This window comes from Anopheles aquasalis, chromosome 3 (assembly GCF_943734665.1).
Source record: "Anopheles aquasalis chromosome 3, idAnoAquaMG_Q_19, whole genome shotgun sequence".
Taxonomy (NCBI): domain Eukaryota; kingdom Metazoa; phylum Arthropoda; class Insecta; order Diptera; family Culicidae; genus Anopheles; species Anopheles aquasalis.
Window position 1 is genome coordinate 41,291,564 of NC_064878.1, and position 26,125 is coordinate 41,317,688.

At 45.3% G+C, this 26,125-nt stretch overlaps 1 protein-coding gene across 4 annotated transcripts in view; it reads right to left on the bottom strand.

The window, feature by feature from the left end:
* LOC126574066 (protein qui-1) overlaps nucleotides 1-26,125 on the bottom strand; it is a 50,462-nt gene that overhangs the window by 19,656 nt on the left and 4,681 nt on the right. For all 4 annotated transcript variants that reach the window (XR_007608202.1, XM_050234007.1, XM_050234004.1 and 1 more), the window contains exons 3-12: nucleotides 16,649-16,876; nucleotides 16,448-16,527; nucleotides 16,244-16,378; nucleotides 15,271-15,458; nucleotides 13,883-14,136; nucleotides 10,952-11,114; nucleotides 10,511-10,670; nucleotides 6,326-7,259; nucleotides 5,950-6,150; nucleotides 916-1,085 (exon numbers count right to left, since the gene is read on the bottom strand). Coding sequence is in view for 3 of the 4 variants with exons in the window: in XM_050234007.1 (XP_050089964.1) it covers nucleotides 916-1,085; nucleotides 5,950-6,150; nucleotides 6,326-7,259; nucleotides 10,511-10,670; nucleotides 10,952-11,114; nucleotides 13,883-14,136; nucleotides 15,271-15,458; nucleotides 16,244-16,378; nucleotides 16,448-16,527; nucleotides 16,649-16,763 (2,400 nt within the window). In the remaining variant the exon portion in view is untranslated. The remainder of the gene's footprint in view (nucleotides 1-915; nucleotides 1,086-5,949; nucleotides 6,151-6,325; nucleotides 7,260-10,510; nucleotides 10,671-10,951; nucleotides 11,115-13,882; nucleotides 14,137-15,270; nucleotides 15,459-16,243; nucleotides 16,379-16,447; nucleotides 16,528-16,648; nucleotides 16,877-26,125) is intronic.

Below are 26,125 nucleotides of genomic sequence, written 5' to 3' on the forward strand. Positions count from 1 at the left end.
TTTGTCGTGAGTGGCAAAAAGTGTGAAAATCAACTCAAAAAAGTTTTTATCACGATGAATTGCAGGTTCTTTTGGATGAGAATCATACGTAATCGTAAAAACTACTTGCCCAGTAATTAGTAATTAATTAACCAGCCATTTCCATACGCGTACGTGCCATGAAAAGGTTCCAACAGTTGGAAAATGGGTACCGCATGATTTGAAGGCATGCGATTTTTTGCTTGCTAGGCAAAATCGAAAGCAATTCCTGCATCTTGTGATGACTGGCGATGAAAAGTGAATAAATTCAAAGCATCTAAAACGAAAAAAAATCGTTAATAGATCCCGGCCAACCATCAAGCCTTCTACCGCAAGACCAAATCGCTGTGAACGCAAGACAATGAGTGTGCGTTTTGTGGGATCAGATGGGTGTCGTCTATTATTAGCTCCTGTTGCCTTGTGAAACTGTAAAGGGACCAGCAAATAATCAAAATGCACCGTGCTTTGCGTGAAACAAGACCGATTTATCTTCAAAGACATGAAAAGTTGATATTTCTTCAAGAAAACGCCCAATCGCACTCGCCAAAAATGATGTATAATTACTTGAATTCAATAAACTGAGGGGTTCTACCGAACCCCGCCAATTAACTAGGCCAGGGTCATTCCAGATATCACCACTTTTCGACGATGGGTCAGGCGCTGTCCGAACAGCATCTTCATTTGTATGAAAATATCGCGAAATGACATGACGGGTGATATGCCTCGCTAAATAAAGAATTCTTATGGCGTAGTATCTACAAATTACCCAAAAGATAAGAATGGGAGCATACTTAGAATAATTTAATTTTCGTTATCTATTTAAAAAAAAATGTCGACAAAACAAACAGCAATTTAAAGGTGAGGTACACTTGGTATGTGGTCGAGTAGCGTACGTACCGCGGCCAGCAGGAAATCGAAGTTACAGACGGCAATCTCCTTGAGCCTCTTGGTGTCCTCGGATTTGATCAGATGATGCCAGGCTTCCTCCACGTGCCGTATGCTGTACGAGATGTCCGGACCAAGGTTCAGGACCTGCGTCACGTTATCGTCCTGTTGCGTTTGGACGCCTAAGAGAGGGAGAGACAGAAAGAGACAAGGATGATCGATCGATTAACTTGGTTTCGTTGGATTCAATTACCGCAAGCGAGGGACCGACGGAGAGTCTCTTCTTTGAATCATAAATATGCAAATCCAATTCCAATTCGATTCCCCTTTGGCCCTGGTAATCAGATTAGAACGCGTTCGCGCTAGAGGACGCAATCCTTTCACTTCGTCTTCGCTCACTCTCTTTAATATTAATGAGCCAACCAGCACCAACCAACCAGCCAGTCAGTGTCTATCGTAAATAGATTTTTAATCATCACCACTACGGTCCTTCATTACTCGCCGTACCCAACGGCCATGTAATTATGCGTTAGCCATCCTTACACGGAACGGTAAAAGTGCGGAACATTATCACTCATAAAGCAGAAACAGTTCGGTACAAAACACCTGCCACCCAACGGACCTGGAGCTTGGTTCCAATGTTTGGTGTCATAAACGACAACGGAGAACGGAGAACGGGAACGGTCACGGTCAAAATTGAATCTAACGATCCCCGGTGGCCATCATTCTCGTGTTTAAGCCTCCGTTATTAATGAAGAAACATGACATCGCCGCGCAAGGGCGATCGCCCGCGGACAACGGTAAGATGTTGGGAGCAGGACCTGGGCGTACCTGTTTTCCCTTTTGTCCAGAACGCCTTGTCGGCATGTTAGCGACAATCAAACAAAATGAAAGACTCGCTCTCTCTCTCTCTCCCTATCTCTCATACACTCTGTTCGACACCCGGAGCACAGCGAACGTCTCACCGTGACGCTTTTATTATTTCTGGTCCAGACCAGAGCGCCAGCCTTACACTCAAAGACCAAGACCGTCTTTTAATGTTTCCCTTTTCGGCTGTGTGCGTGCATGCTGTTCAAATTGCCCATCAGACCGGCAGGGATGGGTCCGGAGTGGAGTGAGCGAAGGTCTTTGGGTTGTTTAATTAAGCTGATTCCACTCGCTGCTGCTGCAGCAACAGCGTAAGCAGGTTTCGGCTTACATGTCACGTCAATGTGATGCCAGAAGCACTGATGACGGAGCTTATTAGCTCCCGGACGGAACGGGATTTGGATTGGGTGGCTCGTAATTCTGGGATTCTCCAGTCACAATCCCGTGATCTTTGCTACCAAGCCGGTCACAACACGGTCGTATTTCCGTGGACAATGGGTGTGCAGCAGGATCTAGTTCATTCAGGAGAGATTTTTGTTCCGGTTTTCAACGTTCTTACATACTACTTGTTTAATATGAAGTCGCTGAATTGCTTTATGCATTGTTTTGGCTCAACAAAATCGATTTATTTTCAAACCCAAAAGAACAATTACATTAATCGAGGTATTGCCCAGCGCTGGCTTCTACTTTTTATCGTATTGTGGTCAATTTCCGAATTCCACGTCTAAAGAAATCCTCATCGCTTGTACCATTTTAAGCAACTGGCCTTTCTTATACTTTCTTAAAGGGTGAAGTGCTGGGCAGTTGAACATTTTTTTTTTAACAACCAAGCAAGCAGTGTTTAGAAAGAACAATGTCTGGTGAATGCTGGGTTCTTGTTCCCCGGAAAGTAGTTTACCGTGGTTGTAACATGTGGTCGAGCGTTATCATGTTGAAAAATTAGTTTATCATGTCATGTAATACCATTTTTTACCGCATTCTAGCTAGAGCTCGCGCTAAATTGATCAATCATTGACGATTACATTCTCCATCAATAGTTTCACTGCTTCCCGGAGGTTCTTAATGCACGACACCCTTCAAAACTGGATCTTCTAATTGTTGTGAAGGACCCGAACGATCTGTGCCTTTAACGACAAAATCACAGCAGCCGTTTCTTCTAATGAAAGAAGCCTTTTATTCTTCTCCACAAAAGGGCTTTTCGGGCATCAATCATGGCATTTTCAGCTCGAGAAAAAATGTATTACAGTTAATATTATGAGCAGTAATTTATTGCGTTTTAAAAGTATTTAATTATAGTTTAAAACGACTCAACATATCTCCGCCCGTAAGTTATCAACAAAAAAAAGACATAACACATGGGGCAGTGAACTATCTCCTTTCGAACCCGGTTAAGTTTGGTTATTAATTGTATATTATATGCACATTTATTCTACGCATACGTTGCAATTGACGATTGGTAATATATCTGCATAGAATATCTGGATGAACAGAGAGAGCGTGGTAGACATTGCTGCCAAAATAGCTATAACGACTTGGCGGACAACGACGCTCGATTGTGAGCGGTGGAAAAATCTTCGTGTTGCAATGACCGTAGTGTTCGAAAAATTGAACAAAGAAACATTTTGTCAACATTTAAGCATCCACTACATACTGTAGTTTGAGATTTCAGGATTATTTACCCGTTTCAATTCCAATTAAAAATCCCAGAAAGTACCGGATACCTGGCGCCTCCATCATCGAATTTCGGCAGCGGAGCTAAATTATTTCGTATTCCCGGCGAGGCGACCAGTTTTGGAACTGCCTTTACCTCTCTGGCCACGAATACCAGCACCGGTTGGGCTTTGGAAAGAAAAATCAAATTTCATGCAAATTTGATGTTGTTAAATGACCAGCGGAGTGGTTGATGTTTTAAACTGCGTCCCACATGCTAATATTAGTGGGATACCCCTTTAATAGAATCACAAGAACTAATTCAGGGCCCTAATAGTTCAACTATAAACAGGCAAATTTATCAATACCATTCACAATACCAATCCCCTCCCACTAAGTGTGCAAATAGGATTTAATTCAATCCAATATAACCACCCCAGTTGCTTCTGCTAGTTCTATTGTTCAAGAATAAAACGAATCCATTTTTCTCTAGCAATTCTCCACTTCCACCGGGAACAATGGGCGCACACCGGGTTCACCTGAAATCAATTCACACTACACCAGTTCACACCTTTGTGGTTAGCCTTTAGTTTCCATTTAGTAGTGGGTTGGACCTGCCCTGTCATAACTTCCACCCTCCTGTCTGGTGAAATGGCGAAAGGGGGTTGCGAAGATGCGGAGAAACATAAATCCGGCGAACAATACGCCACTCCTCCTTCTCCTCCACCACCCATTCCTGTTCTTCCATTCCATTGTTTGCTTTTATCGTAATAATAACGAAAGCGTACACCGTGTACACGGCAGTAGCACATGCAACTGTATGTCATGTCCACGGCCTTGTGTATGTGTGAGTGGAGCAAAGTTTTCCATGTTGCCATTGTTTTACCGGTATTGTTCGGTAACGAATTGTGAGGCCGATCCCCTGGGTCTCTGGTGCGCTCTCTGGACGATAAGAGGCCAGGGCAGCATCATCAGAAGAAGGAAGAGGGCGACTCGGTGGCGCTGAACAACACAAGCCTCGCGGAGTGAAGCGATTCTTCGAAGCACACAATGCCTAGAGCCGCTCTCAAGTGTTTTCCTTTGGTCGCGCCATCCTGGAGCCCACCATCATAGCCCAGTGCAAAAAGGTCAAGATGGTATATATATATATTGCTCGTTGAGCGGATGGAGTGAATTCAAGGAACTGTTCCTTGGTCTTTTGATGCGAGCTGCTGCTAGTAAAACAGCAAAGCAGCGCTGCACGGTGGTGCCGGTTGGCATAAGGTTTACTTTCTTTGACAGATCGATTTGACGATTCACTGGATATCGACGGTTCCAATCCTGGGAAGCTCCATCTGTTCCCTGTGTAATCCAGGGGCCAAATAATATGATTCCATCTAGTTTCCATTTGTGTACACCGAGTCATCATAATACCACTATTGGCGATATCACAATCCCAAGGCCTTTTGCAATCCTATTTACCTCAAACAAACCGTTGTTATGGACTGTACTGTATATCGCATCAGCTACCTTAGGACAAGGCAACCTTAGCTACAGCGTAGCAGACTTGGAATAGACGAGTGAAGCACAGTAAAACCACCATCTATCATACAGAGAACAGTGCGCTTGCTGATGCGATTGGCACTCTTTGTCAAATCAGTCCGGAACCATTTACGGACTATTGATATGGTGGCCCATTGTTAGGCCATATCCTACTGAATCCAACTAAAGGTTCTTTCCACCAAGGCCCCGGCACCTGGACACTCCATCATGGCGAGCTCCGTGCTTTCATCCACACATACACATCTCAGTCTCAGTTGGATTTGATGAAGTTACTATGCCGTTAATCAACTAGATGATTAACGAGCACTAGTACTCGAAAGATAAATGTCCGCTTTGACAGGCCGACTATGGTTTAGTAGACTTTAGAACATCGCACCGGGAAGGTGGTCTGTGGTCACACAGGTGGAATAGAACCATCGTACCATCTAGCATTTATTCGAAGGATGAAGTTCATTGTACGTCTAAGTGGCCGTTCTCGATTGCCCCCATATCCAAACAATCGTCATCATCAGCGGACAAGTAATGCGCTCTTCAAATTCCTTCTACTGCCGCCATAAAATCCGAACCAACTGCTTGTGGAGTAGCATCGTCAGAGCAAGATTAGAAGAATATAGGGCTGGATGGTTGGGAGGGGGATTTTTCCAATTAACTACCAGCTTGATTTTCTAATTTACCAATTAGACACACTTCAGCGAGTCTCAATTAGTCGGACTGAAAGTCCCTTTTCGGAGTGCGATGACGCTCCACTCCGCTTCTTATCTAATGCGACCCACCGCGGCTCCAAATCCTCTCGCATTGTGCTCTGGCGATCTGGTCAGAATGACAGCCCACGCCACGCAACAGACAGAGAGCAAACGGTGGACAATGAATGAAGAGAAACCCCCCCCCCCCCCCCCCCCCCCCACTCTTTTGGCACATTTTGGGGCCAATTTCAACGATTCGTAGATTCCAAATGTGTAAAGGGAGCAGTGCATGGGGGACACTTACTGGATTTGCGGCTGTGCTGCTCGGTCGACATGTCGTCACTGTCGTCACCATCGGGCGGGAAGAACAGGTTGACCAGCTCGGAGTGAATGGCACGGGTAATGTCCGGCGTCATGTAGCGAGCCTTCGTTATCTCCGCGCAGATGCTGTGCCGCCAAACAATCAGCAGCTTACCGGACATAAGCTTCTCTCGCAGCACGAGCCCTGGAAACGGAACAGGGAACGGACAGAAATGAGGAGGGGGTGAGAAAAGGATTGTCATACAAGGACGCACAGACAGACACGCATCGAATTAACTTTGGCTGAACATAAGGGACTGAAGAGTGATAAGAGAAGATGAGCTAGCGCATCGCTGTCTCGGTGTGCGTGCAATACATACTCATCTGATTCCGGATCGAGCGAAAGGTGGAGAAGTTAAAGTCCCCTTCGTGGCTATCGATGACCACATCGGCATCCTGCGTTGGCATCAGCAGCTCCAGCAGCTCCGTCTCCGTCAGCCCATACTCCGAGCAGGTAATGTAGACGGCCAACCGGCTAAAGCCCTTCACACCGAACCGCTGTTCCATCGCATCAAACACTCCGTTCACACGCTGGACGAACGTAAGCGTCCCATCGCCGACATCACTTCCTCCAGTCGATGCTGGGGCCCACGGCCGCACAACCGTTTCGTTCTGTTCGAGTGACAGATCGAAAAAATAGTCCGAACACTTGAACCGTTCCTTCTGCATCGGTGTCAGCTTGAGCGATTCGATCGGCACGGTCGTGCTGACGATGAGAAACACGTTCCACGGTAGACTGATCGGAAGCCAGGAGAGGGCGGCCACGATGTCACAATCGAGCGGATGCAACCGGTGCAGATCGTCGATGAACAGAAACAGCAGCTCGTTGTGGAGGTCCTCGCAGTGTTTCAGCAGATTCTGGAACCAATTGTTGATGTACAGCGGATCGAAGGACGCATCCTTCGGCAGGTAACCCTCGGGAATGTTCAGGATGATGGCCAGCTGCTGGCAGACGACACGCAGCAGCTCGAGATTGTAGGCCGACCGTGGAGTGGCCGATGCGTACCGTATCAACCGGTGGGTTTTCGTGTGCTCGAACCAGCCCGGCAGTTGCGTGTAGATGTGGGACAGCAGGGTACTCTTGCCACTACCGTGCCCACCGTACACGAAGTACGGTGGATGGCGGCTCCCGGATCGGAAGTTCATCTGCACGTTCTGCCGTATCCGCTCGGGGACGCGCGATGAGATGTAACCGTTCGCGGCCAGGTGCTCGTTCAGATACATCAGGTGTGTCGAGTGTTCGTGGAATATTTCCTGCGGAAACCCGGCATGTGGGAGGGGGTGCGGGTGAGCGAGTGATTGCGGTAATTGAAAGGTAAATCAATATTGCATGGGATCTATTCGTGAAGCCGGAGTTCGTAGGCCTATTACACTCCATCAATTGATGCCACGCCACAAAACGCACAGAGGATTATTTGAGTTAAAAGCTGGCCAAAAATTCGTAATACTGTCAATCGTTATAAGTGTGATTGTTATTCTATGTAAAACAGTTGAAAAGAATATTTTGTTATAATTTCTACAAAAATGAACAAAAAATTTCATTTGCGGGACGCCCATTTATAGAATTGATCTTAACCATTTAAGTAAAATCCGAACCCTAGACTGTTAACATTTATCATTAGACACATTGAATTCATTACGTTGCTATCGAGACGCAATCCATCTCACAATTGAAATCTGCTTTGAAACTCCCAAACTCATTCCATCTCAACATATTAAAGTTTGTAGTCCAAAGCGGATTCTTGGAATATTTTTTTATGTATCTGGCACAAGTATTTCCTAGAAACAGACGGATACAGTGCATCTAACGCTGATGGAAATGAAGCAAGCGCAGAAACTAGACGAAATATGCTGAGGTTTTCAGTATATTTCTGAGAAATATTGAAAAAATCGATAAAGAGGAACCACGAGAAATCATTTCAACTGGTTCCACATTCTAGAGATCCAGCTTTTTCAAATGCTATCTGAATTTTTGACCGGCATTGCCAGCCATCGAAGAAAACTAAACTTTTTCATATGGTTTTGAGAAGGAAAATGTTCTATTAAAAGAAATATGAATTATTTTATGCTTCAAACCACAAAGACCACTGACAAATATTCTAGTATCCTGGTAGATAGTCTTACTGCTATCTAGGCTATAAAGCAGGCCGTTATCAAGACTATAACTACTTTTTAGAAATAAGACGCTCAGCTACTCCTGTACTATCAACTAACAGCACACAATGATAAATAAGCAGTATAAACTGTTTTAAAACCATTAGTAAGGTAAAATTTGAAATAAAAATACTCCGAAATTTTGGCCAGCTTTTGGCTCAAATACTACTCTGTGTAATGGTGACTGAATCGTGAGCCAGCGCCATTTCGTTATGCGATGCATGGGTATTGCAAAAATCGAGAGCAAATAAGTAAAATCATGAATGGTAAACAATCGAAACCAGGAATTGAAATCGATAAACGGAACTCTACAGACACGAGAGAGAGAGATGGTTGCTGGGGGGCAACGAGTGTTTGCGAGTAATTTCCACGTGACCTACTTTGACCATTTACCATACTGCTCCAAACCATTCGGTGCGAGGTGAATAGTTTTTTTTTGATAACGCCATTCATGGCGTATTCATGAGGATTATTAATTGCTTTATCAAATACGAACTGCGTTCATACAAAAGGGGACGACCGATTCATGATTTACCTGTTTGCCTAACTAGCTAGAACCAACTCCAAGCCACACATCCCGAGAGTGCTCGCTAATGAATTAATTTATCAAAAAAGAAACGCTACATCCGTCATCACTCCAAAATGAACAAACTTTGCGTTTGACTTTCCATTTCAACACCAAAGCACGCTTTCGTGCGCTCAGTGTGTATGTGTGCTCGGGCGGATAATTTATGTTGCCCACGCTGTTGACACTCGCGGCACCAACCGCAAACGGAAGGCTCCTGCAGCGCGAATGTGCTTCAACCAATAGCAGCGTTGGCTTATTTGCACAACAATTAGCTATTTATATAGAAACTCATCGAGCTCGTTGAAGCTGTGAGCCCTGACTGGCCACCGCTGGCCGGTAGACAACCAAGTTTGCAATCGCACCACACCGCATCGAATGAAAAAGCGACTTTCGTCGAGCAAAATCCACCACCCAATAACGTGGACCGTGTCGTAATCCTCAGTTTGGTCGCTTTTTGCGATGCTTCGAACCATCGTGACGCAGTGTTCGATGTCGAGGAGCATCCAGAGCTGGAACGTCCGAACCGTAACCGTTTCCAAAACGATGACATGTAGCACCGTACCGTCACCACGATGGCGCATAGTATGGTGTCATAGGGAGGAACGATGCTGTTTCACGATCAGGCTAATGGGTTGTTTCAAAACATTTTGTCAAAATAACTCCCTTGAATTAGTTAGCTTAGCGTGAGCATCGTGTGGTTGGGAGCGGCTTGGCACGGTTGCCAATTTGTAATATGACCAGGAATTTAGAGATGGTATTTGGCAATGATAACAATTTGGATTAAATTCTAGCTGTAAAAACTATTGCTGAATAGATATTTGTTCCTATGCAACTCTCCTAACGTAATTGCAATTCAACTAAATAAAACCATTCTTTCAGAAGCACTTAATTTTATTCATTTGAAGGCATGTTTGCTTAGAAATATTCACCGAGAACCACCTCGAGTGTTAACGTTATTATTAATTCAAATTTGTTCGAGGACTCAAACCGTTTAAAGGTCAATGTAAATCCCAAAATGATTTATATAAAACTATTTGAGCATTTACAACTAGCAACCATGTTTTCGTTTCGCCGTTTGGAACGATTGGTAATTGGACATTGTTAAATGGATTAACGGTAGCATACATTACATACAGTAAACATTAGTATTTATGATAAGCCATCCCTAGTTCTGCAAGAGCTTGCGTAATATGCTAAAAGCCGTACAAAAGCAACATATTTTAACATAAACGATTGTGATTTTTTGCAACTTTTCTTTTTCCCAATGTAATGTTGAATTAATCATAAAACCATGATTGATGCGAATAAAATAAAATAACGACATTGATAAATGTTTCATCAAAAAAGAGAAACAAACAAATATTCTGTTCCCTTCCTACAACATAATAAAGAGGAACGGAATCTACTGACTGACTGGTAGTATTGAATGCTTTTAAAACAATCGATTCTTCGAAAACACTTGCCAGACACTGTCCCAAACTACCCCTGAATATATGAAGCAGAACAAACCCAATTGATATCCGTTTCACCATTTTTAAAGTCATCGTTTCGTTTCATTTCATCGTATCGCTGGAGGGAAAAGCAAAATTTCCTATATGCGTACGGCACACACCACCAATCCCATTTGGTGAGGGCACCCACCAGGGACAGAGAACTCATTCGGAAAACAACAGCGGATCACACGCGGCGCGCGCACCATATGCACAGAATAAACATTCGGCCTTTCCTGCCACCGGAAGCGATCCGGTGGCAACCGAAACACGAAACGATACCGCGCGCTTACCTGCACCGTTTTCTTGCGTCCCTTGCCACCGTTCGGGTCCTTGGCCATGTCCTGATCGATGGAAGCCTTCATCATCTCGAACATTTTGTTCTTGAAGCCGGTCAGGTAGAGATCGTGGCACTCGAGCTCCGGGTCGATTCCATTTTCCGCCCTCTCAACGCTGCACCACCGCGCACGTGCGTGGCCGGCGGTCCACGGTCCATCCCGGGGTGCCGTAATGAAAACATCGAGCATCGAACGTGTCCAGGTTTCGGGTGCGTCCGTCCGCCGGGACGTTTTTTTTGTGCCGCCGAGTGGAGAGAGGAAGTTTGTGAAAAGCAAACAAAACGTTTCGCAAATGAATATTCATTCCCGTTTGCCTCTACCGCTGCTGCTTCCTTTTTTTTTGCGTCTCTTGGCACTCATACCCTCCGAAAGCTCCCCTCCGTCGTCGGAACTTACGTTAGCGTCTGGTGATTGGTGGCAGGTAGGGCGTCGGTGAGCCTGCGTTCCAGCTGCTCGATTCCAGGCGTGATGCCCTCGCGGCCATCATTCGCTTCCTGCTCCGGTTGCCCATCTCCAGTCCAGTGGCGGAAAAGTGCCAAAATGCGACCCGGTGAGCTTTCTGCAACAACGCAACGAAAAAAAAAAATGAAACCCCGGGTGGAAACGTGAGAAGGGAACGAAAAAATAAAAGATGAATGAGGGCTCGGTTAATGGCGTGCAACGCAGCAGCAGCAGCAGCAGCAGCAGCAGTGCTGATTATCTATTTATTTAGGGCGCTCTTGTGCCACGAGATCGCGCGTTTCGCTTCACCGTTGGCACCATCACCCGGTGCTCGGGAATGGGCTAATGTGTTTTATGAAGGATTCACGGAGAACCGAGGTGGAGATCGGCCTGAGTGAAGCCTGAGCAGTGAAAGCAGTATACTCCATATACGATGCTGATCGATTTAGCACGCAAAATGCTCGTTAAGAGTGTTTTCGGGGGGTAGTTTAGGGCACAAAGATGAGTCTCGAATTTATCCAACATTTTCATCGCGCCACACCAGCCGGTCATCGTGAGTCGGAGGAATGCCGTTTAGCGGTGCGATTAGATGATAAAAAAACACACACAACAACCGAGTGTCTTACCATAAAGGTGTAGAGTGATTTGTTTTCTTTTAATTTTTGTTCATTAAAGATTGTGTATAGTTTGGGCACCTCGCCGTGAAAGTGGTTGTTCGGCGATAACATAAATGGAAAGGTGAATTTGGACCTTTTTCGTGGACAAACAAATTGAGTGTCGGTTGTTATTGATATCGAGCACAGTGTGAAATTATTCAAGTACAATATTGCTCTGGAATTTCATGATGCAATCAATCATTATGAATACTTGTATTTGTATTCCAACAAACTATGAAAAATGTTCTATATTAATATTCATTCAATTATTGCAATTCAACTAAGTTAAGTTTATATGCATTGAAGCGTTCTAGATTACGCTCCAGCAAATTTTGTTTTATGTTCGAAAGTCAGAATTCAGAATGTTCAGAAGTCTTTTACTGGTTTGGTTCGATGCATAGACCAATTTTTAATCTAAGAACCTAGCTCACTCGAATCCTCTCCATGCAAATCATTCGGTTTGCATTGAAAAAAAATCGGTATTCAGGCACTGTTGCCGTCTGTAATATCACTTCTCAGAACATATACGCATGTATTTCAGAAGCTTATTTTCATAATAGCACGAGTACAAGCATTGTCATCAATGTCTGCTCGGTGTGGTTGCTCGATTTGTTCACTTGTAAGCGCGTTTATTTAGAAAGTAAAAATCATCAGTCATTCTTTTTGTGCTAAGGTTAGAATTTATAAAAGCAATCCTCATTCTGTCTTGAATGGCTAACCAGCCATCAGTGGATAGATATCAACCAATCGATTTGATATCTTGTATCATCAAACTTGTTCTCTGTATTTAAATTCACAAACTCGAATTCATCACAATTCAACTATAGGCCATTATCGATGTGTAGAAAATCAGATTTAAAATTTGTTCATAGCGGTTCAGCTGCTGGAAACTGCAACTCTTCAATAAAGGGTTGGCAATAATCTCTATCAGATATGTGGGTTTCCTAGATCCTAGATAAGCCATACTAGAGGTAGCGATAAAATATGTCAGCCTATCAGTGAGCGAATACCAATGTTTTGCGTCGAATAGGGGAAAACTTATACAAGCGAAAATGTCTTTCGTTACGAAAGAATCCTAGCATCTTTTGTTCATTTCCTGGAGCAGCTTTGGGCACGTTTTCAAAGTTTAATATGGATTTACTTTTGCTAGCATGTTAGCAACATTGTTAACCTACTTACAAGGCTTTTTATCCTTAGCATAAGCAAGGAAAAAGCAAGGATATGGAATTCATAAAATGATTTATATATTTACCATTTATATCCAACAGACTGGCAAATGTAACACACAGTACAAACGCTACAGCGCAATAAAGAATTCTTCGTTACGCTCAATAGCTACGAGCAAAGAGTTTTCTATTTCCATCAACCAAAAAATTAGCGCCCTATCCCAAGAGTACATCCATCAATGCGCTAAGAATATTGGCAAAACATGTGTTCTCGCTGCTCATGGCCCAATCTTCAAACAAACCGTGATACACTCAGTCAACCCAACGGCTGACTTCCTTCTTATTGATTACCCCGAACTCACGCATCACGAACAGCACGCCTTCGCGAATTCGTAGAAAATTCGATAAAAGGGTAATCGATCGTTAATATCGATTATCAGCTCCACTTAATCCCACTTCCCCTGCCTTTCCCATTCCGGTTCATTTGTCGAAACGACGATGTTTATCAATTAAGCGGGTCGCAAGCGAGCACGAACACGCACCAATCAAACAACCAAGCCACGCGAGGTCGCGGCAAACGGTCAATCTCGTTAATGAAACACTAAGTGGACACGTTCGAATCGTTGTGTTACTCGTTGTGGTGCGTTCGGTCACAATGACAACTGATTTTCACGCGAACGAACCTCACCAGTGTTAACGAGCTCGACGTGACGTGAACATAAGATGGATGCTGGCCTTTCGTTTCCGTACCATCGAAAGCTAATTCATTCGCACGTTCGATCGTGAGCAATCAATGAGCATCATCGTGGACAAGTGTGAACCATCGTCAATACATCACGTCGAGGATCATCCATTACGAAGCCAATGCTAGCTAAGCACAAGCTTGAACTACAAGAATCATGTGTCTGTTTCTTGGTAAAGTTGCGAACATGTTCGACGATAAATGTTTGATCAAAACAATATACGCCGGGAATGTAGAGCTTTTACAATCAAAAGGATAAACCAAATACGAAAAGGACAACCGTTTTGAGGTCAGAAGACACGCGTCTCTGCCTGATACTCACCTAAACCCTTTTCAATTTCCCGTGCGATAGCTCTGGTTGTCAGTCGTTTCAGATTATCACAGAATTGTTGCTTCTCACCGTCGTCGTCGCCACCATCACCATCACCGTGGTCATCCCCATTCGTCGTCGTCGTCGTCGTCGTCGTCGTCTGCGGTCCCCCGTTGGCCGTTGTCCGTAGAATGTCGTCAATTTTCCTCTCCAGCAGGCACCGCAATTGCTCACATTCCACCGACCATTCGGCACGATCGAGCTTCCTGCCGAAAAATCAAACAAATCCAATACGTTGGTGAGTCGGTCGGTCAGGAGACGACTGCCGTCGGGTCCGCCCTGGGGCCCTTTTTGTACCCGGATTACGTCACCATCGATCGGTGTGAGGGATGATAGAGGGAGGGAGCACAAAATGGAGTTGGGAATTGGGGCCATTTGGGGAGGGTTGAAGCTGAAGCTGGAAGCATTCTTCCTTCGTTCTGAACACCACACCACCAGCTTATCACCACAAGCGAATGAGTGTACGGTGCGAGCCATTGAACAATGAAATGTTATCAAGTCGCCTCGAGAACGAAACGATGTCAAAGTCAAGCCGCGCGTGTTAATGCTGCTTGCTTAATGAAATATCTCACCGCTCGTGACTACCTCATCCTGTCACTAGTTCCAAACCTCTCCTCGAGTGCCAGCACAAAACTAGACGCCACTTGGTGCAAAAATACTTGGAATTATTCTATCAACCACGGAGAATCCAAGTTCTTTCTTCTCGTAGCGCTACGACGTCACGATTGACACCAGGAAGAGTTTTCTTGCAAGAAGCGCAAACTCGAACGAAAGGATGAAGATTCCATTCCACTCCAGCTCACCGATGATTGATAATCTGTTGACAGTTTTGAATTGATTCGATTACGACTCGGCAATAATCAGCACGAGTAAGTTTGGAGCCGCATTAGCGCATTTTCCCACCCAATGAAGGCACCGATGATGAATTCGTATTTACCCAAGGCCTAATCAACTTTAGCCCGAACCCGGAAGGATATTGCGAAAGGATATTGAATTGGTCCTGAATTCGGAGAAGAATGCCCTCCACTCCGCTGGATTGCTTGTCACTGCCGCCTGGTGTCCTAACCTAACGCGCTATTTCAATCCTACAAATCGTCTTCAGACATATCTTTCTCCAGCTCGACATCCTTCTGCTCGCTAGCCTCTTCAACAGACACCATAATCAATTCATCATCATCGAGCAGCAGCATACACGGCCGGACGGTTGAGTACCCGAACACCGCAAGCGTTCGCTCTTATCGATCGCACACCAGAAAGCACCACCGGATGCAGAAGAGAAATGGAATTGGAAAAAGGGGGAATTTTCCCTTCCCCTTTCTTCTTCTTCGTGCGTCACTTACCTGTAGTCCGTCGTGAGCCAGTAGCACGAACCATCCACCACCGTTTCCGCGTCCGTTTTGGGGCTCTTGTACCACTTGTGCAGCTGTTCGCTCTCCGCTTCATTGCAGCGTTCCGCGATGGCCACATAGACGGCCGGTTCCAGCTTGGTTGGCAGTAAAAAATTACCCAAACGTGACCCCAGCAGTACCTGTTGATGGAGAGAGAGAGAGAGAGAGAAAATGATAGAGAGACGATGAGAAATCGCCGCAGAAAACTGCGTAAGACAATCCGGAAACACCAATCACTCAATCGCAGCCAGGAAGTGGACAGAAAGGCGATTGGCGATTCCCTTTTTCCCTATTCGATTCCCCAATCGTTCGCATTTGTGCTTCCAAATAGTTTCAGGAGTGGCACTGGCACTGACACTGGTTGGATCTGCGCTTTAACAAGCTGGTTCATTGACAAAAAAATAGGAAAGGAATAATCATCAAGGCGGGGAGATGCGTTTTCACGGAAAAACTGTTCTGCCCTCAAAAAAGATGCCGGAACAAAGCGATGACCAATGGCAAAGGCGAGGAGGGCGAGAGGCATTTTCCACCAGTCATAAATCATCATTAAGGAAGCATATTTCGATGCCGATTTTCCTTCGTTTCCGGAAAAGTCCAGATCAGCGAGAAACGAGAGGGAAAGTTTCATGCGACCGATCACTGGTGGTGATGAAGCATTTTAATGGTCAACCAACCGTACCGAACCTTTCTGAAGATGAGGCCTTCCGGGACAAGATTCGCGTGGCAATCGTTCTCATCTTTGCTCGTTTTCCGATAAATCAATTGAAGTGTTCGAATGGAACATGCCATAAGGTATCCTTCACGCTTTGATTCTTCCAAGTAAAGCGTTCAAGATGAAGAAGGTCATGAAGAAGATGCTTAGCAACACGCTGCAGCTCCATCGCACTACTGGTCACTTGGCAACCGGGGGATAACTCTCACTTACGATTAAAAACACGCTCTTCGAGACGGTGCGACACGTTTCGATTTCCTCCAGATGATCCTCGAGCACGTACGGATCCAGATCGACCGCCGTCCATCCATCGCTCCCGGTACCGAAATGGATGTCAACGAGCTCCACCTGTCCACGAGAGAAAGGGAAACGCTTTAAGGCTTACAAGTTCAGTTCCTGGACGTGGTCTGTGCTCACCTCAATCTGTCGATCGTCGTACAGCGATTGCAGATCCGGTCCAATCACTTCCAGCAGCACACGGCGTTCCTCTTTGAAGTCTGTTGTCCGTTCCGGTCGGTCCGCGGCACGCGGAAATGAAACGTGGAACGGTATCGGATATCAAAATGAACCGTTTGAAGTGACAATGCACGTCCAACACACCGCGACAACCACACTTACCATCTCGCAAGCTGGCCACATAGATCTTAATGATGCGAGGCGATGGTAGCTTCGTCTGCTCGTTGTGATGTCCGCGCAGCGCATTAAATACAGCATCCTCTATCGTGGCCGCCATATTGGTGGATGCATCGATGGTCCGGTCCTATATCGGAACGTTCTAGTCTTGCCTCGGTTCGCTGTCGGTCTGACGCTCTGTGGTTGTGATCATCACTGCGACGGTGTCCGTTTCTGTTATGAAACAAGAAAGTGAAGAAGAGGGAAGTGAAGAAAGAATTCATATGAAGCACATTCGGACATTCGCAAAGGAAGCAAACAAAAACACACATCGAGTAGAAATTGATTTCTGTTCGCTTTGTGTTTGATGACGTCTTCCGGTATCGTCATTTGATCACTGGTTCGATATCTTGAAGTCGAAGAGTTGCTCGAGTTGCAGGAAAGAATACTTTGACGCTGCTGTCACCAAAGACACTGTGGTATCATCCGGATCGTTCGATCAGAAATGTATTGTTAAATAATGGCGATGCTTGGGTATTGATGAAGAACTTCCACTACGAGCTCTTGACCTTTGCCACCGTGCCACTATTGAGCATTTCATGAATTTTACAAAGTATCCGACAGCATATGGTATGCTCTGCACGATGCTTTTTCATTGACCACAGACAGCACTCGATAAAAAATTGAACGACAATCCAGAGTGCAACATAAAACCATAACTTTACCGAACCATAAATACATAAAACCTATATGCAAACGATTTGCACTTTCTAAACGCTGGAAATTGCAACTATGTTGAACCATTACTTGACTACACATTGTTCCAAATACACAGCCCGCTGGTCTAGTGATAAGCACTGGCTAATCCCTGATTGATTGGGAGGAAAATGGAATGTTACGCGACAATGAAAAACACCGCTATCCAGTTACTGTTTCCAGCACCCGGGATCATTCTGTGGAACTCTACCATTGTCGTTTCGTTCCAACCACGCGGCTATGGATTCGCGAAAGCTCCACCGCCCGTACGCTTTGTGCACGTTCACTAGAGCATCAGCAGAATGGCTAATGGTTGCCGCTCCACAACAGCAACATCAACAACAACAGTTCCAGTAACACCGAGATTCATTTCCGGCAGTTTCTCCATGGCGCCACGGAACCGGCGGTGCCCTCGCTCTATTGTAATGAATAATATGACTTTCTGACTTGGCCACTTTTTCAACGGAGCGCAGCGCGCACTTTCTGCCGTCGCCCATGCCGCGTTTTTCTGCGATGCCACCGATGCCACGGTAGCATATTAATCATGCGCTTCCGCAATGGTTGGCCAGCACCAGCACGTGAGCGAGCAATGTCAGCGAAAGAAAGACTTGCCGTCGTTGTGCCTGTTTGGCCCGGATTCAAGTATTTGCTACAAATAGCATACAAATGGTATCGTGGCTTGGCCACGTTCTCATTTTGTGCTGGTCGTGAAGTGATTAAGAAATTCATTAATCTTGCTATGCAGGCAAGTGAGTACGGTCGCGCTTAGAAACTATCATTCGGAGAGTATTTAATAACACACACAGAGAGAGAGAGAGAGAGAGAGAGAGAGAAATAAATAAAAACTCATTCCTCATTGAATGGAATAGTGTGTAAAAGGATCAAAGTTTTAATTGAAATTCTAACCGGCGATCCATGCTCTAGTTGCCTGCCATCGTACCTGAGCATTTCCCGCTGTACCAGATTTCCACGCTCATCAAAAGATAGAAAATGGAATGGTTTCTAAAGTCCATTATCACTTTCAGACCACAAGAATGGAGTTTTATTGGGGAGTGAAAAACTGTTCAGAATGTTAATGAATGAATGTTGAAGCAATTTTAAACATTCCATAAGCTTCCCATAGTTCCAATAGTTCAAAACTATTTCCCATGTCATGTAATAATATTCACGTTTCAAAACAAATTCATGCGGATTTATTATTATTCCTCTAAATACAAAAAAAAATGCACTCCAAACTCCACTATAAACGCACAGTACTGTATCTAGCAAGAGCGATAATACTATCAAATACAGGTAGCAACTCAACCTTCATTTCGTTTAGTATAATTATTTTCAAAACATTTTCTCGCTCTTCTCTCCAATTCCATTACGGTGCTTAAAAAAATTAAATCCAAAAGCTTTTTTTCGTGTTGCCCTTTAATACGCTTTGAAGCGGTATCAAGCCCGTTCCTTTTTAGCATTCTACCAGTTACTACAGAGAGAAATTCATGAGATTATTCTTATACCAATCCCATCAGCAGCTCTACACGCGTTTTTGTGCTTCGAAGAAAGAAAAACGCTAGATATTTACTGAGCAAACTATTATTTTTTCTTTCAGTAATCCCATCCAGCACAAAAACGATCCTCATAAGTGAAGAATAATTGAAATTATTTCCGCCACCGTTACCAACCACTACCAAAGCTCCTGAAAATCCATCTACGGTTCGGGGCCCTTCTCAAACTATCACATTTCAAGCCCTTCATCCCGTGGCCGTGGAAAATGCAATTCACGAATCAAACATGCCTTCCTCTTCCTACTGATCCCCTTTCGCTACAACATTCCTGGCACGCTCTAGCGATGGAGTGGTACACTTTTACAACTTTCCAATCCAACTTACCGTCGTTGCTAGGTTACCGAGGTTGATTTAAAGTTTCATCCCACCACCAGGCACCACAGTTTCATACATCGCATATGCTGGCACCTCCCCGGGGGGTGCCGATAGTCGAAAAGCCCTTCCAGAAGCTACCATCGAGTGGTGCCAAACCGAGCACCCACCATTCCCTCAATGGATGGTGGACGAGTGAAGAAAAAGAAAAGTCAAACCATCATCATCGGCTCCGTTTCGACCGGAAGCACGCCAAAAATCCCATCAAAATTCGGAAAAAGTGCGCCCTCCTTGCCCTTCCTCGCTTCTTTCTACTCCCATTCTAGTCGAGTAGCCGTCGCGTTGGTATGCAAAACCTATGCTCCGATACCGGTGGAAAGGCCCTGGTCCTAGATATCGTTGAGTGATTTATTTCGTTTCTGTGCCACTCCTCATCTTCCGGAACATAGCGTGCTCGCTAGGCCGTGCCCGGTTTTTGGACTTTTTATCCCTCAAAAAACCCACCGACCAGACACTCCCTTTCAGACCAGGTTAATCCAGGGGGGGTGTTGATGATGATGATATGTTTCACTCTTTCAATTGCCTGTTGGTAGCAAAAGTTTCCTCCATTGAAACAGACCCGGTGCCAGACCCTTGAAACACACAGAAAATGGTGAGGAATGGAAGTAACGAAAGCATAGCATGACGATGAAATGGTTTGTTTTTTTTTTTGCCTTGTTTTCGATGCCACTCGGTTTCCATTTCCAGTCAGCTTGCTGGCTGGCTTGCTGGCTATAACACTCGACTTCGGATTCCGTTCGTTTGCTGCTTGGTGTCCCCGAGGAATCAGCGGAGTGGAGCGACTGCACAGAGTTGGTAGCTGGCTGGAACTAACTTACATAATTATGTTGAAAAGGTCGGAACCGTGAAGTTCCGGTGCGAACCCAAAGTTTACCGCAACTTTCCACAACTTCTAAACCCACGTCTAACCCGGTCGGTTTGCAAACGGGACATGGAACTCCCGCCAGCCACAAGCCGGCCAATGCGCGCACACAAAGATTAAATATTGAAAACAATAATTTAAAAACTCAATCAACAGATTCACCAAACGATTCCCCGACTTTCTTTGGGGTGGTTTTCTGTTCCATGCAACGTGATCCGTGATTGCAATACCGAGGGCCATTTGAATGTAGACTAACGTCGCACGGATTCATCGAATGGAAAAAGGAAATGCGCAATGCCAGTTGAATCTGTGGAAGGGTGAAATGTACCATCCAGCATAAAAAGGGGCGGGATGGGACGAGATGCATAAACACATTATTGCATAAAATGATTACCACGGCACACCACAATACCACGTGTTTGCTGGACACGAGCGAACAACGGGAACACGCAACCAAGCAACGGGCGCTCAAGGGAAAACCTCTTAACACAAGCACTCGGATCTCGGTGTGCTCGGGTGGCTATAGCTAGTGGCTTCGTATATGCAAATCTGCATTCCCCCCCTTGCTGCTCAGAAACTCCTCGTTTGTGCTCGACTGATGAGTTCCACTTGTATTCCGCCCTGGTCGTCCCGCACTCGCTGATACTTTGCTGGTTTGTATGCATGTTCTACATTGATGCTGCCCATCCGACTAGCCTTCCCATTTTTCTTCGGTCACTTCGTCAAAATCCTCTCAAACATGGCTACTGATTCACACGCTTCGCCAACACGCCAACTCGACCGGAGCCACTGTCATGTTCGGACTTTGGCAACATTCTTCACCGATTGACAGTGGCAACCAACCAAGCAACCAGGCAACGCCAAGTAGCCAAGACAACTTCCTGGGCTGCTGCTAGTGCTGTTGATTGCTCACTCTTTCACGCGCGCGATGTCCACGACTTCATCCTTTTGCTCGGCCAAATGAAAACGTTCCTCAGAGATTCTCAGAGCCGCGTGGAAGATTTATCATTTCCCGCGGTCGGTCCGTCGGTCGGCAAGCCCTTTCTCATTTCCGGGAGCACCCCGAACGGGACCTTTTCGGGGCCGTGGTTGAGCACCGTTTGTCGGTTTGGAGCTTCATTTATCAAACGCTGCCTCCACGCGGCAACACAGGCTCGTCAGGGCGGTCAGCTGGAAACACTGTGTCGAGCCCTGGATGACTTTACGGAAAGTAACAACGAAAAGAAAACAGCAAAGCAGGAAGAGTGGCGAGGAGAAGAAAGGCACTGGACGACGACGACGATGACGACAAAGTGGGCAAAAAAAAGAGAAATTAAGGCGCAAAGGCAGTACTGTCCCCGTCCCGTCATCGAAAGATAGACTTCCAGGCCCGAAAAAGGGGTTGTCGGAAGTACACAAAACGTTGGAAAAGGGCTCACAAAAGACGACATTTTTCACTCGCTCTCTCTCTCTCTCTCCATCTCCCTTTCTGTGGCTGTCGCGGTCCGGAAGCAAAAAAAAAGAATTTATCGTCCAGCTACGCGCTTGAGCGCTTCGAGCCAAGGCTGCAGAACCAAGGGGTGCGGCAAACTAGAGTATCCGGAAAAAGTGAAGAGTCGCGCTTTGACTTCCAGCAGCCTGACGGCAGTGCCTTCAGTCGCGAAACTGTAGCTGCTGCTACTGGCTGGTGCTTAGCGAAGAGAGCTTCCCAGTCACCACTGGTCTCGTTCTACTTTATCCCCGTAATTAGACGCGAAGGACATAACCAACCTTCCGGGTTGTTTGGGAGTGCCTCGGTGTGCCTGTGTGGTTGGTTCGTGCGCATTGTACTGCGTTTTGGGGTCGAGACGATTTGTAATCATTCTTCGGTGACTTTTGCGGTTCCTGATGTTTGCCCATTCATTCTTTGTCAGGTGAATGACTGGTGGCAGTGATCGATGGCGTTGAGCGTTGGGTTTTGCGTTGTGCAAAATATGAATGTGAAGTTCGTAGGTTATTGGTTGAAGAATTAATGGTTCTTTCTTAGGGAGATTTGTGCTTCCCTTATTTGCAGGACAATTAAGGGTTATGCAAAACTATCGAATTATAAGAAGTGCATAAATATTAATTGAAATGCCTCAGATAAGACGCACAAAATCCCAACATCAATATTAAATCAATGTGATAATGGGATATGAAGCTCAAATTTTCTTCAGTTTTCTGGCATTACTGAATTACATCTTATTTTTGAAAATATTTTACAGAAGCGCACCCAAACTAAATTCTAATGATAATTTTGTAGACCATCCTTAAATGTCGAGATTATTCTTTGAAGTATTTACTTGAATGTGATACATTTCAAATATTATTCATCCGTGATAATTGAATACGAGAGTCAATATGGCTTCGAACGATCATACTTTTACTTAAAATGGTATTTTTTGGCACCGAAATGATTAAAAATGTGCGTAAATATGTATTAAACATCTAAAATTCATCAAAAAACCTATAATTCTTTGACAATAATTACTAGGAACAATCATAAGGATAACAATCAAACATTTAAAGGCTGTAGCATCTCAAATAGCCAGCAGCCCTTCCATAATCCCATTATTAACCATCAACCTCTTTATTGACATTGTCCACTCGTCAACTAAATGGAACCAAAATAAGAAAGAAAAATATCCAATTCCCCACCGGTCACCCGCACCAAATGTCTGCCAATCAACGGTGACCAGCGGGCGAAGGGAAGAGCCAGAACTTGTTTTATCAATTTTCTATTACTCCAGTTTTTCTCCAAAACCTAAACCCTAAAACCACCACCCCGGGCGGTGAGCTACCGACATTCTAAACCAAAATGTTGAGCAACAACAGCACCGCAACCTGTGGCCGACCGGGTCGGAAGGAAAAAATCGAAAATCGAACCCAAGGCACATGAAAAAAAGAAAACTGAGGCCCATCGGGGACGGACGGAAGGATGGTTTGGAAAGCAACAACCTTTATGGGGCACAATATCCGCCGGGCATTATCAATTGCTCGGAGCGGGAAGCGAGCGGCTTCGGATGTGCCGCACGCTCGCTTACATCCTTACAGTGCCGATACAAGGCTGATACAAGGACAGAACTGTTACCGTGCCCCACCAACAAACCTGTTGCACCTGAGGCTCGGAGGAGGACTGTTGCGAAGCTTCCGGTACCTCCATCGGTTAATGTTATTAAATTCTCCTCAAAACACCTTAGGCTGACGATGAGCACACATACACGGGCGCACACGTACGCGTGCGCGAGAGAGGAAAAAAAAACAAGAGGAAGAGAGGAAGCACTCGCCGTAATCGCTTGGCATAAAGATTCGCGCGGCCCGATCTAGTACGTGCCTGTGTGTTCCTTCTGAATCTACATATTCAACACGTGAGCTCGCACACTGCGATGCAAGCCACGTTAAAGCTTCTTGCATCACCGTCCCTGCGGGAACCGTGGAAAGTGAGGTTAAGTTTTACGATACGTCTCGCCAAGGGGGACACGGAAGAGCAAACTTTGCGTGGAAATTCCGTACCTGATGCTTCCCACGCCGCTGCCACCAGTAACCGTTCGATAAACTGAAACCTCTCCTGGCTTCACTTCCCCTTTTGGCTCCGTGTCGGTATAATCGACTTATTGATCAATAGCATCCAAGCGAGAAATATTTACGGTTTCTCAGCAGCAGCAGCAGCACTAGCAGAAGCAGGAGCAGGAAGAGCAGCGATCGAATTCAACGTCCGGAACGGGACTCACGGTAAGGAGTCGACGGAACCGGCTGCCAGAGACCACGCTGACACGCTTCAACATCAAACGCGGTTTTTAGTGGCCCCCGGGATGTCCGTTCGTGCAGCACTGAAGCAGCAGCCACTCCAGCCACTGGAGCCACTCTCGTGAACCTCCGCAGCAGCCTCCGGTGTGGCAGGCCCGGTTTAATGGTGGTTTTTGGTGGTGGTTTTTGGCGCTGTCTAGCCACTTACTCCGGGAGCGGGGGTAAATTCTTGGTCATGGACTTGAGGCTTCGCTGGGAACAGGAATTTGAAGAAATTTTTTATAATCTTCCAGCTGAGCTGATAGACCGGATGACGCCACAACCTCCAGTGAAGTCTTGTGGCCACGAACAGACGGAGACTTCATAAAAGACGAGTTCCCATCCCTAAATGGCGGATGACGTAGTACGTCCCTTGTAACACTTTCTCCGCGTCCAGCGCCTTCAATCAATCACTCTTCAACCGACCGTAGCGGGTTATCATAAAGGTAATCAACACAAAATGGCCAATAAAATGGTCAAGCTTATAGTTAGGCCAGCCCCGTCCAGACGTCGACGTCGGTCATTTTATTGCCAACCATTTAGCGCCACCACGCCAGGAACCAGGATCGGATCTCGATTCCGTCGTTCAGTCGCACGCCTCTCCGTGGAGTAAGGAGGCGATTCATTGCAGCTGTCTCATCCCCTCAGCAGCCTCATCACCATCACTATCATCATCATCATCATCATCATCATTTTCATCTGTTACAGGGAACTCATTGGGGGGTTGGTGGAACCGTAGTACCTTTGCTCTGGGTGTACCCCAGGGTGCTAGTCCCCCCACGGTTCGACCTCTGCCACACCGAATGATCGATCGTGCAATCGAGCTAGATTAATATTGCTTGTTAAAGCTGAAGCGTGTTAGTTAATCAGTCTTGTGACGCTTCGCCGCTCCGTTCGCCGCCGCCCGTTTGCCGTTAATTCTTCCCCTTCGCACCCCTCTGCACTGGCGATTTGTAAGAAAAGTTGTTTATGGCGCATCGAGCGAGCGTTCAGTGACGGTACTGCACCCAACCAACCAGTATTGAATGAGTAATTGGCTTCAACTTTGTGTCAACCAAGGATGAATAAGAAGCGACCGGACGGGAGCTGAAGAAAGTGGGAGCACACCAGAGAGAGAAAGCGGGTGGCAACAATTTGATGATATCGCTTACCCTAAGTGTATCGCGGCATCGGAAGGGGCCACCGAAAGGAAAATTCAAGATTGATGAGTCCATCCCCGGGTGCTTCGTCTTCATTGCGGTCAGTCTTTACGGTAGTGTGGTAGAGAACGATCGGTGCTAAGGAGATACCGTTCTAGCGCTTTTTTTTATTTTTTATGAGAAACTTGAATCCATTCGGTAGGTTTTATATCCATTGGTTCGTTTATGGTAGTTGGATGGAGCATAAATAAAAGCCATCTTTATTCAAAGGAAAAGGTACAATTTTCACACTGATAAATTGTGTTTACGGTAAGCACGTTATTCATTACTATAAAACGAAGCAAACAGCATCATGTTTTAATTGACATTCAGATTAGAATTGAAACAGAAAAAAACTTCTTTGTAGAATCTTTAGCGGTAAACTGTCACTTGAAGCAAGAATTTTGGATCGATTAATTCCGTTCCCGAGGCAACACAATTTGCACTGTATCGACCATTTAGTAGACTTACAATGGATCTATAATTTCGCTGCTTCTAATGGACCAGCAGGTTGATAGGGATTCCAGATGGAGCCGTATATTTCAAAAGAATTTCCTGCTGGTCTGCATAAGCAAAAGACCACCTTGCAATGGATTGTATTTCCTTTTTACCTAAGACTTACTGGATTGTAATGCAATGAAATGCGGTTTCTAAACTTTTCTAAACCAAGGAAATTGTGCCAAATTTGTCAGAAAGAAGACACGAATTGCTGCTAAAAAGACAGACAAGAATGTGATTTTCTCCTCACATTTTTACTGCGGACGAAAAGTGGATTCTTTGAGAGTATCTTGGACAAAAATAATCTGGTTGAACCCTGAGGCAGCAGTGCTCTTAACTATTTAATATTATTTTTTAAATATTTTGCTGGAAATATGAAGGTGACCAAATAAATGACCATCGGAGGACAACATTTTGATTCCATGTTTTGAATTTAAAATCAACCATCAAGCTATGAATGAACTCCAAAATCAAATTAATG